The 18,366-nt window shown below is 35.8% G+C and overlaps 1 protein-coding gene across 1 annotated transcript; it reads left to right on the plus strand.

The window, feature by feature from the left end:
• Positions 1–5,802: 5,802 nt before the first annotated feature.
• On the plus strand, positions 5,803–6,360 carry LOC126964723 (protein giant-like). Its single transcript, XM_050807999.1, has one exon. The coding sequence runs from the start codon at positions 5,803–5,805 to the stop codon at positions 6,358–6,360; it is 558 nt and encodes a 185-aa protein (XP_050663956.1).
• Positions 6,361–18,366: the final 12,006 nt, after the last annotated feature.

An 18,366-nucleotide genomic window follows, 5' to 3' on the forward strand; every position in this document is an offset into this window, starting at 1 on the left:
GGTTCATTTTAAAGTCACAGTGTGAAGTACGTAGTGCTGTTTGATCTGGGTTGTATGTATCACAGTAAGATACGCCGTAATACGTCATAATCAGATGCAAATCAGATGATAATCTTACTGTTATGGGCAGATGATACCTTTTATCCCTTAACACATTTGTAAATTAGGCCACGTGCTTGTACCGTCACATGTGACGCATCGCTTATTTTTTTACTAACCAAATATTTTATTTGCATAAAATATAATGAAATAATTGTGTCTAAACTAACATTGTAAAGCTTTTAAGCTTTTTTATTTATTCGTTTGAACGTGCTTTTTAAAAATTCAGAGATCTAGCAGTAGGATTCGTATAATTATTTTTGTGCATGATAGCCAAATTTGTGGTATGTGGGAAATAATTAAGGCTAGCTAACATAAGGCCATACCTCCTGCCAATTATAAGAAATTGACTTTTTGTTTACTACGAGAGAATATCCTACTAATATCTTCCTTTTCTTGGCGTGCGTCCGTGCAAAATAGGATGTCGCTACGCACGCCTCTGTTTATGACATGACTATTCTTATATTAAACAACATATTGAGAACCTTTACTTGTAAAATTCAACGGGTAACATCTAATAATATATATATTATTTTCCGATTACATATACATAAGCCATAACCATAAGCCAAAAAGATGGACTATTGCGGTGAAAGTTTTTAATAATCATACCACATTAACAGAGGAAATGTACCCATTGTTAAATATTAGTTTAATGTTAAAATGACATTTAATGGGGAACGACATCAGTAAACCTTCTCCGTTCCTTGCTATAAATAGGAAGTTTAAACAGTTTACCGTAACAAAGTACTTAGCATCAGTTTTGTTAAATTCTCACAAAAAATACTATTTCTCTAAATATTATAATACTGTTGTAAACGAAATACATTATAATTAATAATGTCCACCGAAGCGCAACTGGGGACTGCACGACGCGGCAGCAGTCACTATGACGTTTCTATTTACGCATGCGTCAATTGTATCTTCCTTCCGGCCGCCATTTTGTTACGTTATTGTCCATCTAATGTCCGCAATCCGGTGGTCCAAGCTGAATGACTGTCATCAAAGGGTTGATATGTGAAGCGTTTTAAGTGAGGCGGCACTGTTATTATTGAAAGAATATAATCTACAAAGAAATTCTGCATGGTTTGTAACAATCATTACTGACATAGATATCCCAATGTCTGCGCGTACATAAAAAGTTATAATAATAATCTATTATCTTCTAAGTATACATCTTTTCAAATTATTTTTTCTAATAGTTGCGGCTAACATAAATTGTATACCTACAGCTAGTTACCAAATTTATTATTATTTAATGGAATTATTAGATGGATGTGACTCTATTTAATATATTATAACTAGCTTTATGACAGTCAGCTTTGTAACAACTCGCCAGTCTTAGGCTGAGATCTATAGAGCGTACCTACTTAGACTTTGATCATTTGATAAAACGCGAAGTTGACTTTCGCACTGGGCTGTCTTAGCTTAAGCTCAAAATAGTTTCAGCTGTCAAATGACTATAAAAACAAAATCAAATATTATGCTAAGCTTATGATTTTCATTATTATAACACTAGAATACTTCATAAGATACATAATAGCTTTAAGGGTAAATGTATACACTTCTACAATAAAGTCCCAGCCACTGTTCAGGCATTATCAATAAATAAATATAAATGTTTTATAAAAAAAATGGCTCTGTCGTAAAGCCTATTACTCCACTGCTGAATATCTAAATGATCGGACAGCCTGGAACTAGACTGTGATTATTTTATAGCGATAGAAATGACTGTACAATATTGTATATTTTTATTGAAAAGAGCGCAAAAAAAGAATGCTGGGAGAGTTTCTTGCGCCGCTTCTTCTCTCTCAGAGCGCCATTTGTTTCCGAAACGGTAGTAGTATCTAGTAGTTATTAGAAATGACATCAAAAAGAATTCTAAAGGAATCAATTTTGAGAAAATAAATGCCTTTTATGCCTTACACTCAGCTAAGTTTATCGTAAATTAAGTCTGGGCAAAGTACGCTGTATAGATCTCAGCCTTAGATATAGATCTTGTACCTAATATTCAACTATTGTTGTAGAATTTTCAAATTTTTTCAATTTGTTTGGGCACAATGCTCTGGCATTCTGTCATTCACAACACCTGATAGAGTTGCATTGTGTAATCACAAGTCTTATGGCTACCAATTACATTATAAAATTTAAATAAAAGTTATTCATTTTATAAGAAAAAACGTTATTTGAGAATTGTTTCTGTAATCACCTAAATTACTAACAGAAGAAACGGCACAAGAATATCTCCCTTCGTCCATTTTCCACCTATAGCGCATTCACTTAGTCTCTAAAATTCTGGCAGCAAATGTTATGCGTAACCTGCTATCAAACGTAGGTACATTGGAATCAAAAGTATCCTGAATACCATCAAAAAGGCTTATCAAGACTTGTTATACCAACACAAGTTATACCTACTTATATTGAAGAAATTAACGATTGATATTATGAAAATAAAAACAACACCAACTTGCTTAAACTTTATCTTGATTATCAAGGTAACGTTATAAATACTGTTTGAAAAGTTATTGTTATCGACATCAATATTCTAGATAAAATATGAGGTATGGCTTTGAATTACTTGTATCCTAAATGAATAATACTTTTCTTTGTAAATGGTAGTATTACTGAATATTATTTTCTAAATCTGTCTGAGGTAATTGAGCGGACCGCGGCGCAATAAACTATGAAGTAGGTAAGTATTGTTATCAACTTATCAGGTATTAGATCGGTGCTTTATTGCTATGGGTAAGTCAGTCATAAAAATCAATATCTGACTAGATTAAAGAATAATCTGGGATCAACTACTTACCTTTTTAAAATATAAGTAGGTACAATATATGAGTTCTTTGTATCAATAACACCCAATATTTAGCTATTTAATATTATAACCAGTAGAAGGCTCCTATGCACAGGATGCCGGCTAGATTATGAGTACCACAACGGCGCCTATTTCTGCCTATGTCTCAAGGTGACGAGCGCAGTTGTAGTGCTGCTCAGAATTTTTAGGATTTTTTATGGAATCCTAAGCGGCACTGCATTGACAGCGCTTATCAATCACCATTAGCTGAACGTCCATGCTAAACTTGTCCCTTTTTTTCATTAACATACACACACTGAAAAAAAGTCACATACGTATCTCGAGTTTAATATGTAGCTGGTCACGCACACTAAAGTAATAAACTTGGCCTGTTGCATGCGTTGCCTAACAGCAAGGCGATCTATCTAGAGTCTAGACGTATAAATTTTCTAGGATTACAATTAAAAATTTTACAATTATATTGTATTAGAAGTTAGTATAAAGTGATATTAATACCAATGCTTACATTTGTAACAAATCAAATTTGGGCGTGTCTGTTTTGATAGACTTAGTACAAGTAGGCTAAACTTTGCAAACCTACGAATAGTTTTATGCTGTACCTATGCACCTCATGACGGGTTAACATAAAGTTGAAAAAGAAAAATTATGCCATGTTAACACTTTAAATTAAATCGTCTAATACTGGCTTTTGGTGTTCCAGTAAGTCATTAATTGGGTGAGGAATGCTACTAATGCTAACTGTTAGTTACTGAACCATAAATGGCTTTCCAAATGATACCACATCTTGCCACCAGCGATCGCCCCCAGGTTAATTAGTTGGAATACAATTTTATTAAGCAATCGGTGCTTGCGTTTGGTTTGTCCGTTCTTTTTTCTGAGGAATAAGAATAATAATAATTATTATAGCTAGTTGATTTTGACGTTTATCGATTTTAAAATGATAGTGTAGTACCCAACACTGCAAGTAAAAGGCATAAAAGGCATTTATTTTCTCAAAATTTCTAATAACTACTAGATACTACTACCGCTTCGGAAACAAATGGCGCTCTGAGATAGAAGAAGAGGCGCAAAAAACTCTCCCAGCATTCTGTTTTTTGCGCTCTTTTCAATAAAAATATACAAAATTTTACAGTCATTTCTATCGCCATAAAATAATCACAATCTAGTCCCAGGCTGTCCGATCATTGAGATATTCAGCAGTGTAGTAATAGGATTTACCATTTTTTTTATAAAACATTTCAATTTATTTATAGATAATGCCTTGTAGAAATGTATACATTTACCCTTAATGCTATTATGTATTTTATGAAGCCTACTAGAATTAGTAACAAGCAATCCCTTATTTCTAGTGTTATAATAATGAAAATCACTATTAAGAGCAAAAAGGTGACGATTTTTGTGAAAGTATATTAAATTTTCATAAATGTACTGACAATGAACAGTGATAATATTTATTTCTTTAAATTTTTCTTTGAGAGACTGTCTATAACCAAGCTGATATATAGCAAGTATAAAATATAACTACCACACCTGGTAGAGTTCTTTCCTTAATATTATGAAAAACGTGACAACCCATTTCCAGATTATATCAATTTAAATTAAAAATTCTTGACCAAAGTCCGCAATTGTATTCACATAGAGCAATTCTCACAATTGCGGTTTACTTAACTCTACAGCACAATATACGACAACAATCTAAAGCAAAATCAATTTATTATATTCACAGTTAGAAAAAATATTGACAATTCAATAAGGAAGGGTTTCGCAAATGACAGGCGCGTGGCCGGCCGCGGCCGACACAAAAACATATTGATACAAAGGAAAATAACTCTTCTGCTGGAGTTTGAATAAATATTGCACGTTTGGTCCTGGCTGCAGCTGGCTACGGAACTTGTCTGGGAACTGGCAACTGTAATGCGACACCAATGGTCAACCCTACCCCTTCACACATCAGACCGAGCTTCTAATCTACATGCTCCATGGAGGTGTTAACTGTTAGGTATACGCTAAAGTTACCGTTTTTAATGCTAAATCAATATCTTTATCAATCAATATCTTTATTATTATTATAAATCCTTCATACATTACTTAGTTCACTTAATTCTACTTAATATTATTATACTATGATAACAATACAAGTAATGGAACATACACGACATTTTTCTGGACAAACAACAACAAATACATCAAAATAATTTTCAAATATTCACAATGCTTTTGAAAATAATCGCACCACTAATCCCGTAGGATAAGTAGGGTTTCTAATAGTTAATAAAAATATTTTATATTATTTTAGTTGTCACTAGCATTAAACTAGGCCGGCAAAAATGATATCCACTTTGCAGAAAACGCTCAAAAAAATCCTAAAGGAACATTTTGAGAACTGTCTCGTCAGTCTATCTTGGAATTACTTCCTTTTTAATTAATCATATCAGTGATAGCTAGATTGGTAATTGAATTAATCATATTTATGTGAATCGAATGTTTCTTTTACGCATCAAAATAAATTTAATGCTTTCTTTTTTATAATCTTTGTAAATAAATTTTGTATTATTTGAATAAGAAAACAAAATAATGCAATTATCGAATAATAGGTTAAGTAAGTAAACATGATTAAGTTGGTCATTAGTTAACTTGCAATCCACGATCGTCACTGAGCCAATATATTTAAATACTTATTTTGCACGTTGAATGACTCATCAATAATCTCATGTCGCTCAACCATAACAGATATCTTAAATCATTTTAAGTTAAATCATAAAAGCGCAAAATATTGTCGCAACAGTACCGTTAAGGGGCAGGTACTCGCAACCCTTCCAAATTCCCAGCCCCGCCCTTCGTGCTGTTCATTGATTGTCGGACGTTTTGTGAAGGAGCACGTCACGATGTCTCTGTGGACGCCCTATGCGGAACAGGCGCTAGACTTGAGCAGGCGCAGCTTGCTTGGTTTACGAGCCAACACGCCAGAGTTCAGCTTCCAGGGCTCGATATCACCCTCACCGGAAGAAGGTTCGCTGTATGACGAACTCTGCGTGCCGACTTCACAAATATCCCCCGATTCTACTGGAAGCTGGAGCTACAAGCACACAGACCGCTCGCCGCGACATTCCGACTTCGATACCGAGTCTCTGTCCGATGATGTGGAGTACCAGGCCTTCGAACGAGACGCTCTGCAAGCAATGGTCGAAAAGAACGGCGGCAGTCTGCTAGGTAACAACCCTCGAATGCGGCGTGCGGTACAAGCCACGCAGGGAACCGATGTTTCGTACCGAAAGCAGCGGGAGAGAAACAATTTTGCTGCGAAACAGAGCAGAGATCGAAGGAAGTTGAGAGAAGTTCGGTTGGCATTTCAAGTGACGTTCCTAAAGAAGAAACTCACAGAGTTGCGAGCGCGTCTGGGAATGAGTGTGTGCGTCAGATGCTCACCGCGGCGTGTGTGTTAGACTTGTGTGTGTAAGTGACAAACTGTAAATATGTGATCTATCCTAGATTTTAGGAAATTGTACCAAAATTAGGTTATGTAACGACTATTCCTGTATCTATCTAATATAAATGAAATGTTTAAACGTAAGGTTGTAGGCATGCTCTCAAACTACTCGTTTACAAATTGTATTTCGTGTAATTTGATAAAAACATATTATTTATAACCAATGAAATTATTTGAAAATAAAATATGAAATTGATAACTGTACATTTTATTTATGTTTCTTAGTATTATTCAAATTTGTTTACAAACAATTACATGCGAGAGACCAAAGATCTCAGACCAAATTTAAATTAATTGACTTATTTATTTGGTATGAGATTGTGGCTAGCCTTATGGAAGGCTTGGTTACAACGCGTTTGAAACTAATAACAACTGGAGTAGCCCTACGCTCAGCCTATAAGTACTTAGGTATGTACCTACCCACTACTCTAACCTTTTTTTCTGTCATACAGTAAGAGACGAGACGAGCAGGACGTTCAACTGATGGTAATTGATGCGCCCTGCCCATTACAATGCAGTGCCGCTCAGGCTTCTTGAAAAACCCCAAAAAATTCTGAGCGGCACTACAACTGCGCTCGTCGAGAGACATACAATATTAAGTCTCATTTGCCCAGTAATTTTACTAGCTACGGCGCCCTTCAAACCGAAACATAATAATCCTTACACATTACTGCTTCACGGCAGAAATAGGCGCCGTTGTGGTACCCATAATCTAGAACAATTAGATAAGTACTTAAGTATTTTTTTAAACGTCAGAAAATAAGAGGTGTCGGTAACATTTAAGCGATTTCAATGGTTTTTTCCTATCTCAATTATGCCAACATGCATGTATATCTATGTACGTACATACACAATATATTATGTACATGCTTATATACAGACATGTCGGTAACGGTTATAGTAACAGTGACGTGAGGTAATTGTTTTTTTCTATCTTGATTATCGGCCGTTTTCTGTAACATATCTATCCTTAGTTTAACTTACTAGAGGTAGACGAATCTATCCTTTTACAATTTCTTATATTTCAATAATCTATCGACATAAAGCATTGGACTATAACTATATTGGACATAACTATGGATAGATAAGATCTTGTCATTAAACGGTGACAGCAATGTATCCGTAACTAGAGATACGTTATTGAAAACGGCCGTATGCCAACATACATGTGTATCTATCACTGACCTCTATATATGACCTATATACTACTGGACTGGCGGCTGTCAAAGTGCTTTTGTGCCTGTGCGATATTCGCCATTTTGGCGCTGTTGGCCATGTAGCGAGAGTCTGCGGTACTAAAACTAGTGATGACGACCTCAGCAAACATCGATAGATGGTGGAAAACTATTGCCAAAAAAAAATGTGTACATTATTACGTTGATTATTGAAGTATAAATAACACGGAAAACGAACGAAATTAATTCAAAATACAAAAATACTTCAGAGTAGGTATTGTACGTTCCTTCGCAGCCATTTGTATTATACGTCAAAATTAGTTCTATGGACGCTCGCGAGAGACGCTTCAAATAGGCACAAAAAATTTGCTGTCAAACATATGGAATAGCCTGTTCAGAGGTATATACTTATACAGGTCAGTGGTATCTATGTACGTACATACACAATAAATGTACATACTCATATACAGGCATGTCGGTAACAGAAACAGTGTCGTGAGTTCAATTGTAATTTCTGATTTCAAAAAATGCCCAACGCGCCAAATAATTATTCATTTTAAAATGCATTTTGTTCATTTATTCCCTGACATTTATTGACGACTCCTGTCCACTACTATCCTCGTTAGCTGTAGGTTTGGTGGGGTATAAGCTACGAAGGAGTGACTGAGGCATACTTTTGTGAAAAGGGTATCAAAACAGCGGCACAAGTGTATCAACACCATGTTCAATAATCAAGAATGGTGCTTCCAGCAAGACTCGGCGCCGGGTTGGAAACGTCGGACTTCATCAGAGCATAGAAAATACGCTTAGTAATCCGTTACCAAAAGCAAATTGATGTAGGTTCTTAGATTACTCGTTAGTTAGGTAAGTATATATTTTTATCTAAGAATTACGTTATGGCAAAAAATATTAAATAGTAGTAGGTATGAAACTAGACTGAAAACTAAAAGAAAGTCTTATATATAATGTATAACATGGTCTGTTTATTTGAAAGGTCTATTTAGAGTGTAAGTAGATAGTAGCACGACGCAGGCGCTGGGACCCGCGCTGTGATTGGTCAGTATGCAGGAGGAGTTGCGCAATTGTGTCATGAAGTGCTACGCCCACACGCAGAGCGCTGCGCTTGCGCATCGACACACATGCACATATTACGAAGTGTGCTACGAATAGCTACGGTAATTCTTCTGAATTACCGTAATAATTCAGGCAGTATTTATTTAATACCTATACTGAGACGTCTTTAAGTACCCAGGTAGATGTTAATATATGTTAGGTATATAGTTTCTTTTTGCATGTAAAATGTAAAAAGATATTAAATAAACAAGACTCTATTCTTTGTGTAAATATTTCATAGTTTACAATTTACAGTCTACCGAAGTTAATAAGTACATTTATCTATACAGAGTTGCAAAGCATTTACACAATAGATTACATTAAGTTAACACTTTTATTACGGGGAAGCGTACCAAGAATACTGGCAGCATTTCCGCGTTGGATAGCTTGGCTGATCCGTTGACCGAAATAGCTGCCAGCGCTTGTGTTACCAGTAGCCCTATTGAGGTTAGAAGATAGTAGTTTGTAAATTCTCCGCGCCTCTGGGTCCCACGGCCCAAATGTCTCTATACCAAACGGCACAAAGATGTAAGGCTCTCGAAGCATTCATTATAACTGATTGTGTATAATTAAATATTATTGAGATCTTAATTTATCGAGGATTCACTGACTCCAATGATACAGTTTTAACTAGTTTCTGGGTCTCTGGATCTCTTCTTGATTTCACTGCAAACATTTATTGGATATTATTGAAATTAACAAAAAAACATGTAGTAAATAACAAAATGGCATAGGACTTATATAATAGTAACTAGGATGCCGCAGTCGCTCGTCGTACCGCTTCGCTGCAGCGTATATTTGAGCGAAGCGAGGTAAACTAAGTCTGTGTTCAAAAACAAAACAAAATTAATACAAAAGATTTGATCAATCGGCTCAATTTTGAAATAAATATAAATAGCGCGTGCTAATTCAGAATAATTTGTACGTATGTTGCATCACGTATCTTTTTAAATATAATAACTGAATCAAGTGGAAATTCAAAATTATGTCTCAACAATAACCTAGGAAATTTCGAAAGCTTTCTATGGCTTAAATTTTTTTTAAAATCAGTCCAGAAATGGCCGAGAAACAATTTAACACAGAAATCAATTGGAGTCACCCGGTTGGAGATCCGCTCAGTTTCGCTTCGCATCGCTCCATAATATCGTAAAATTTGTAATTTAAGTTAAGTATATGCATTGAGTATGAATAAATGAAAATAAAGTATTTGTTTTAGATAATTTATACGTGTAGATAGAGACTCTTGCTGCTAGACAAACGATGAAAACAGGCCAGGTTTGTTATTTTAGTGTGCGTGACAAGCTACGTCTCACACTCGCGATTTGTATGTCACTTTGTGTAAGTGTGCCTGCATTGCGCACAATAGAGGCCAACTGTCAACCTCACAAACATTAACATCTTCACATTTGTGACAGTCTATCTAGACGTATACACACGCATAAAATATATTCACCAGTGGGAGGCTCCTTTGCACAGGATGCCGGCTAGATTATGGGTACCACAACGGCGCCTATTTCTGCCGTGAAGCAGTAATGTGTAAGCATTACTGTGTTTCGGTCTGAAGGGCGCCGTAGCTAGTGAAATTACTGGGCGAATGAGACTTAATATATTATGTCTCAAGGTGCCGAGCGTATTTGTAATGCCGCTCAGAATTATTGGGTTTTTCAAGAATCCTGATTGGCACTGCATTGTAATGGGTAAGTCGTATCAGTTACCACCAACTGAACGTCCTGCTCGTCTCGTCCATTATTTTCATTTAAAAAAACATAGATACGGAGACTTATTTATAGATACAAAACTTAATATATTTTTTCATAGAACCATCCAAATGAGATTCAAATTGTAGAGCCCAGAACTTAATTTTCATTTCTGACTTCACGGACGAGTAAAAAAGGAGGACTCCGCGCCGCAAGTGAAGCACCGTTATGCTAGTGTGTGTGCGGTTACGGGGGATACTAGTTACACAATATTTTCTCTCTTTAATTATCAAATATGGCTACAAATACACACTTTTTCACAACGCACGACGGCATTTTTAAAATATTTTATTGAGACGCAAACTGATCTGTCACAGCGATGACAATTCTCATAATGGCCGCCTATCGGCCTGTAGTAGTGTAAGTGTGTGCGTGGCGTATGTATTTACACGTTAATCGGCTTGTTTTGGTGCTACACTGTTATGTAAGGTGACACGGAGTCCTTATTTTTTACTAGTCCGTGTTCTGACTTATTATTTATTACTTCAAGAATATTATTGGCTTCATTAAGGTGGAGCGGAAGAAGAGGAGGCCTCCTAGTCATAATCAATGTGGCACAGCACCGATAGGACAGAACCAGCTCCTACGTCCTGTAATCCCAGCGAAGTATATCTACGTCTCTCGCTTTCACCACACCACCAAGACCCGCCTCCGACATTGTTCAGTACTTGGTGGAGAAGACAAGGTTCCGGTTGGGGGTCGAAAAGTTGGTGACGCGTCACGCAGTAGACTTCAACTGTTTTGTTGTTCGCGTCCCGACAGGACATATATCGACCTTCCTGGACGTGAAGCTGTGGCCGAAGGGGGTCGTGTTCCGCAAGTATCGCGGACGTCGCCGACCGCCGGAAGCTACTCAACCCGCACCTCACATCGCCGCGAAAATATGACGTAGATTTAAGTTATATATAATATGTATGTTAGACTATAAGGTATTTATTTTATGGGCCTTGTAGCCTGAAATAAAGGCATTATTATATTATTTTTATATGAGTGCCAATTTCCCGCATGTTATTTAAATTTTAAATGATAATATGAGCCTATGCATAAAGCAATAAAGGCACGCGCCCCACAACACATAATCCTTTAATGCATATGCAGGCCTCGGCTATCAGATCAACAAGCCACCATTAACACCTGGAATGAAACGACCCTTATCTTATTGTCACGTCACACAACACCGCAGAGATCTATCCTCCAGATACCACAAAACCACTGGCTTTTACTTACCCAGTCTCCTACCCAATCATTCGCTTATACTAAACTTCATTCAAACAATCGGCGAATATAATCACTAGGTACATGTTATAAAACAAATTCCTTCGCCTCGTATGTCTATTATTCGCGATAAATGTAAAAGCTACTTTTTTTTTCACCAATGGATAGCGTGGTCTTCGAGGAAGGTTTTAGTATACAGGGTGGTTTTTTGAGAAGGGCGGTGTTGGCCAAGTCGGCGGCAAGAAAAAATAAGCCGTCTGGGAGCTTTCAACGAAAACGCTGTTTAAACCCTTTGAGATATAACAAAATAATGTGTAGTGGAATTATGTATCTAATATAGGTCTACAGAAAAGGCCGCGATGGCATATGTCTAACTCTTATGTAAGGATAACATACTAAAAGTACCTATATCCATCCATTTTAACACTTTAAAAATTGGCAAATAAAATACGGTAATAAATTATAAAAGTTGTTTACAAAAATACGACATTAATGTTTATCATTTTATTACTACATATTATAAAAACATTCACAAATACGTTTTTGTTTTATTTTAATCATGACCTTTGATTAAAATTTTCGGCTTTAGAATAGATACGTTATTCCCGAATACATAAATCATTTTTTTTCTATAAACAGAACAGCGTCTCTGTCGGGTCAGCTAGTTTATAATATAACTAAAAAAAACATTTGTGTAACATTCGAATTCAAACATTTTTATCCGGGACAGGATTTAAAATAACTTTTACAAAATGTCAAAATCTACCCATTCGAAAATGTATGCCTCAGACCTGAGAAGAACGGGCTCAAGAAACTCATGTTGTAAAAGCATATATACATATCGCCCAACAAAAGAATTACCAACGCGAATTAATCCAATAGTAGGCATAACAAGTTTGTGTTTGTTCCTGGGTGTTATGATTATCACAGTTTCTAGTAAATTCTCCAATGTGCCTATGAACATAAATACTACCAAGAATATAATATTGAGATGCATTAATTTGAATTTGATATTGTTTTTTTCTTGAGAGATTCAAACATGAGCGGAGAGCCTGTATATTAGCCATGCATCAAATATGTATAATCCATACTAATATTATCAATGTGAATGTAAGTTTGTTTGTTACGCTTTCACTAAACCACTGAAAAGATTTTGATGAAATTAAGTACAGAGATACTTAAGTAGTCCCCCCACAAGATGGACCGACGATCTAGTCAAGATCGCCGGAATACGTTGAATGAGGGCAGCGCAGGACCGATCGTCGTGGAAATCTTTGGGGGAGGCCTTTGTCCAGCAGTGGACGTCTTCCGGCTGATGGTGATGATGATGAAGTACAGAGATAGACTAGAACTTGGAAAAGGACATAAACTACCTTTTATCGCGAATAAGAGGTTTGAAGCAGTTGAAATAGGGGGTGGAAGTTTTTATGGAAGTTCGTTATTTGTTAGTTAGTTAACTAACTAGCAAACAGCTAACAAAGTTTCATGGTGTCACATTTGTTAACTATCAAAAACTATTAATAAGAAGTAAATAAATATTTGTTCTAGCGTTTTTGAACTTTCGACCTGTCTGGTGTTGAATAGGGGATCGCTATTTTTTCAGGAATAATTTTAAGAAACTTTAAGAAAAATATGTTTTTTAAATAGGAAACTAAGTTATATATCGTGCTTACGAATATCAAACACGCAAAATGTTTTAGCAAAGGATGAAAAAACAATATAAAGAAGTTTATAAAAGTGTATTAAAATAAGCAAATTTATATAATAAAGGGTATTGTTGGCAAAGTATGTTAAAAATAAAAAAAAGGCATCCAAATGTTTTAAATTAACTCTGGGCACGAGACGTTTAGGTACGTCTCGAGCCAGAGTTATTTGGCGAGTCAACATGTCCTAATGATGCCTCGTCTATAGGCGAAACACGAGTCGAATTGTTTAAAGACTAAAATGGGCGGGTTCAAATACTTAAGAAAACTTAAAACATTTGGGTAATTATGGATTTCCGCAAAGTAACGCCTACATCAATTCATTTTATAAAAAAAGCTGCTCAAATTACTTTGAGTTACCAATTCCACGGGGACGAAGTCGCGGGTAAAAGCAAGTAAATAATAAAGAAAATTATTGACAAGAGTGTGTGGGATAAGTTCAGGCGCTGCCCCCGTATCTACAGATCGATATTACATAAGTACAAGGGTCGCTTGCGTGGGGCCCGACCCTTCGTGGGCCCCTGGTGCACGCTGCATCGGTCACAGCGGGCACGCCCCTCGAAGCCACACTGCGTCATAAAACCACGCAACGGTACGATCACTATCGAACGCGCCTTAGTTCGATTTATATACACACATCGAGAGAGAATTTTTACACTGATTTTTTAAACATATAACGTAAGTAGGTTTCTTGTTTTTGTAACAATAAGGAACGAGACGAGCAGGACGTGCAGCTGATGGTAATTGATGCGCCAAGCCCATTACAATGCAGTGCCGCTCAGGATTCCCAACAATTCTGAGTGGCACTATAATTGCAATCGTCACCTTGAGACATAATATGTTAAGTCTCATTTGCCCAGTAAGTTCACTCGCTATGGCGCCATTCAGGCTGAAACACAATAATGCTTATACATTACTGCTTCACGGCAGATATAGGCGCCGCAAAGGAGCCTCCTACAGGTTTTCAAACATAATAAGACAACAACCGAGCGTAGGTACCTGATGGGGATTCTCTTTTATAACACGAGCATTTTAGTCAGGTTTTTTGAAGGTACTTATATCGTATCATGAAAACACGATATAAATAAATACTTACCATTCATTGGTTGAACGTAGAACAAAGTTCTTGTGGTAACTGTGGAGTAACGACAGAAGAGTAAAAGCCTATGAGTAGAGGCACTTATTTTCTTAAAATTGATTCCTTTAGATTTCTTTTTATATTCGGATACAAATGGCGCTTTGAGAGAAAAGAAGCGACGCAAGAAACTCTCCCAGCATTCTTTTTTTGTGCTCTTTTTAGTGAAATATACAATATTGTACTGTCTATCTGTCCGATCACAGATATTCAGCTATGGAGTAGTAGGACTTAACGACAGAGCCACTTTTTAATAAAACAATTAAATTTACTGGGACTTTATTATAAAAGTGAATACATAAAGCTATTATGTATCTTCTGAAGCCTACTAGAATTAGTTACAAGTCCCTTATTTCTAATGTTATAATAATGAAAATCACTATTAAGAGCAAAAAAGGTCACGACGTTTGTGATAAATAACTAAGATATCGAATTGGTAAATTTCAAAAAGAGTCATGCAATTATTGGCAGTGTTTTGCCGTTAATTCAAGTATGAATAAATATTACTTGTAGTTAAATCTAATTAAGTATCTTTTATAATGAATAACATACATCAAATAGAATATTGGGTATTAAAAGTTAATTTACGATCTCACAATACTATCTAAAATCAAATGCTGAACAAAAGAGCCGTTCTGTTCACGGCTAGCAGATCCTCGACACTTATGAAAGCAAACAGATCGAATGACCGTTACCTCTTCCTAGAAAATATTTGCAACTCAACAAATACCCTTTCATTTAGTAATCCCGGACGACAATACATTTGCATATTGTACAGTTACCAAGTGACACAATATCTTCGCTATTGTTACCATTGCCAATGTTTTCTCCTGTGGCGTTTTGCGTCTGTGATCCTTAATTTAAAAAAGAAAACTCATGTTGTTTTTGGAATTGCAATAGCAACATTCACTAAACAACTTACGTACTAGCTTGAGCAGAGTGAGGCTCCTTTGCACAGGATATAGAAGGCTAGATTGTAGGTACCATAACGGCGCCTATTTTTGAAGCAGTAATGTGTAAACTTTACTGTTTTTCGGCCTGAAGGGCGCCGTATGTGTTGACATTACTGGGCAAATGAGACTTAACATCTTATATCTCAAGGTGACGAGCGCAATTGTAGTGTCGCTCAGAATTTTTGGGGTTTTTCAAGAATTCTGAGCGGCACTGTATTGTAATGGGTAGGGCGTATCAATTACCATCAGCTGAACGTCCCGCTCGTCTCATCCCTTATTTTCATTAAAAAAAAGCATAGTAACGTAGACTTAATACAGGTACCTACTAATTTATAGAAATATTCGAATGAGAATCAAATTCTAGAGCCCAGAACTTTTACTTCTCATTTCTGACCTATTATTTATTACCTCAAGCTCCTCTGCGTGCGCGAAATGAGCTTGAAAAGGGGTACCTACAAAGAGATTTTTCTTTACGTACCCAAATATAAATAATATTATCTTAGATCATTTATACGTCTAAATAAACTATGAAAGCTGTGAAAACGTCGAAAATAACTTTGAGTTATCTCTATTATGAGCAATTCACGCACACTAACCCAAAGTGTTATACAAATCGCGAAGACGTAGCTTGTCACGCACACTAAACTAATATTACTGGCTTGTTTTTATCGATTGTCTAGCAGCAACCGCTTACCGCAAAAAGAAATCCTCACATATCTATTAACAATAAGTAGATAACGCCTTATTTATCGAAGTATTCGACTGTATAACTCATAACAAATTCTATCAGACTTTATAAAGATGGCGGAAGCGTTTCCACGCAGAATTCGCTTCAATAGTTGACAATAGTGATGTGCCAGTAATTACCATGGCCATATGCTGTCAGAATAGTTATGTATTTATAGAAACAACACTTAATATACTTATTTATAGAAACATTCGAATGAGATTCAAATTCTAGAGCCCAGGCTTAGGTATACATAGATAGTGTTTTTCATGCATTCGTTGATTTTAAATGAACTTTTATTCAGGTTTCAGCACATTTGTGGCAGAAGAGGGTGTGATACTTTATTTATTTCAATTTCATCATGTTTTTCTTTCTAAAATTTGATTTCATTTAGGTCTATCAGCGAGGCAATGCAAATGCTTCGGAAAAGTATTGCTAAAACACAGTACAAATATGATTAAATGAAATATTAATCATTAATTACTAGGTAGGTAGATGGCAGTTAACTTTGTTAACTTTACGCAACAACCAAAGCATTTTTATTGTATTTGTTTAAAATAAAATATTTAAGTCACCTAATAAAGAGAAAGATAGCTGCTTAGATACTTTATAAGTACGTCTAGAGAGTCTTTAGCTGTTAGACAAAAAACAATACAAAAAGGAATATTAGTTTAGTGTAGGTACGTGACCAGCTACGTCTCACACTCGCAATTTGTATGACACTTTGTGTAAGTGTGTGTGTATTGCTCAAAATAGAGGGTAGTTCTAAACTCATTTCAACGTTTTCACAGAGTATGTATAGACGTATAAATAATCTAAGGATAGCTGCATCAAATAAATGATAAAAAATAATGCTTCGAATACTAAGTTATTGAACTTTATTTTCAAATGAATCAATCAGAAAGTAAGGCAATCGACTCAATTAACAACTTAATGACGACTACGAAATAAACGTTTTTAAAAATTCTAATATAACAACATTATCAAGCATCATAACTAGTGCTATAGTATTGCGCTAAAATTCGAGTATAGGTATTCTCAAGAACAATACGCTGAGTAGGTTAGGTAGCAACCAAAGCCGCAAAGACCGGCAACGCTCCTGTGATTCCAAGAGGTGTTGCAAGAGATTGTGGGCGGCGGTGATCACTTAACAACAGGTGACCCATATGCTCGTTTGTCCTCCTATTCCATAAAAAAAAACCTATTTCAGCCTAGCGAAACTCTCTAAGAATAAAGGGATTGCATGAAACGTACAGTGATTGATAGATTGACAGATGACGGCTATAACCGTGTAAAAAACGGAGATAGCCGAGATCCACTATTCCGTTGTTTTAATCAACTGTTCGCTTTCAAACTTAGCCGGATAATGCTTCGACGCCATATTGTTGTAATTACTAAGTATTTCAAACTTATGTCAAATCACTGCACGTTTCATATTAAACTAAATTTAAATTATAACTTTAGCAGTCTCGTCTCTTATTATGTAGTATTTACATCCTTTTTACCTTTCTTTCAATTTGAAATCGCCCGCATATTATTTAAGTCACCCAAAACCAATATTGCCTAAATGTTTAATCCTCAGACAGTAATTTATTTTAATTCCATCAATAAAAATAAATCTTTTTATTGATTACAGGAAGGTAGATACAGCTAGCAATATTCTTTAATCTGATGACACGTGCCGCTGTACTCGTCTATCCCCGGATACCTGCTCGGTGCCAGGGCCTCTATTGTTACAACTATCATAAAATTTGCGTATTCCATCATAAAACATAGCTCCCGACATTAATCCGCTTAACAAACTCTCTTTATGAGTCCTGACAAACAATGAGTCCTTGCGATGTGCCGTTACATTATTCTACGGCTTAAATCTACAGCATCTAGTAGGTTCTATACATTCATTGAAATCATTGTTTTATGATTATTCTTAGTAATAGGCGACTTGATCATGAAATTTGACGATTGTAGGTATCCAAATTACTTAGAATATGTGTCATAAAATGTTGTATGATTCAACAAACTGTTATATAATTTTATTTTCAATTGGCATCTAGGTAACTAGGTACTTTTTAAAAATAATAATTCACACTTAGTTACTGGAGATTGTCGCGTATCGATGATATATACATAATATGTACCTATATGCTACTATTTTTTTTTAGATATTATGCGTTCTTCGGGTTT

This window comes from Leptidea sinapis, chromosome 5 (genome assembly GCF_905404315.1).
Source record: "Leptidea sinapis chromosome 5, ilLepSina1.1, whole genome shotgun sequence".
In the NCBI taxonomy this organism is placed as follows: Eukaryota; Metazoa; Arthropoda; class Insecta; order Lepidoptera; family Pieridae; genus Leptidea; species Leptidea sinapis.

What these genes read in the sequence shown, in the direction of transcription:
- LOC126964723 (XM_050807999.1), top strand. Translation starts at nt 5,803, where the DNA reads ATGTCTCTGTGGACGCCCTATGCGGAACAGGCGCTAGACTTGAGCAGG.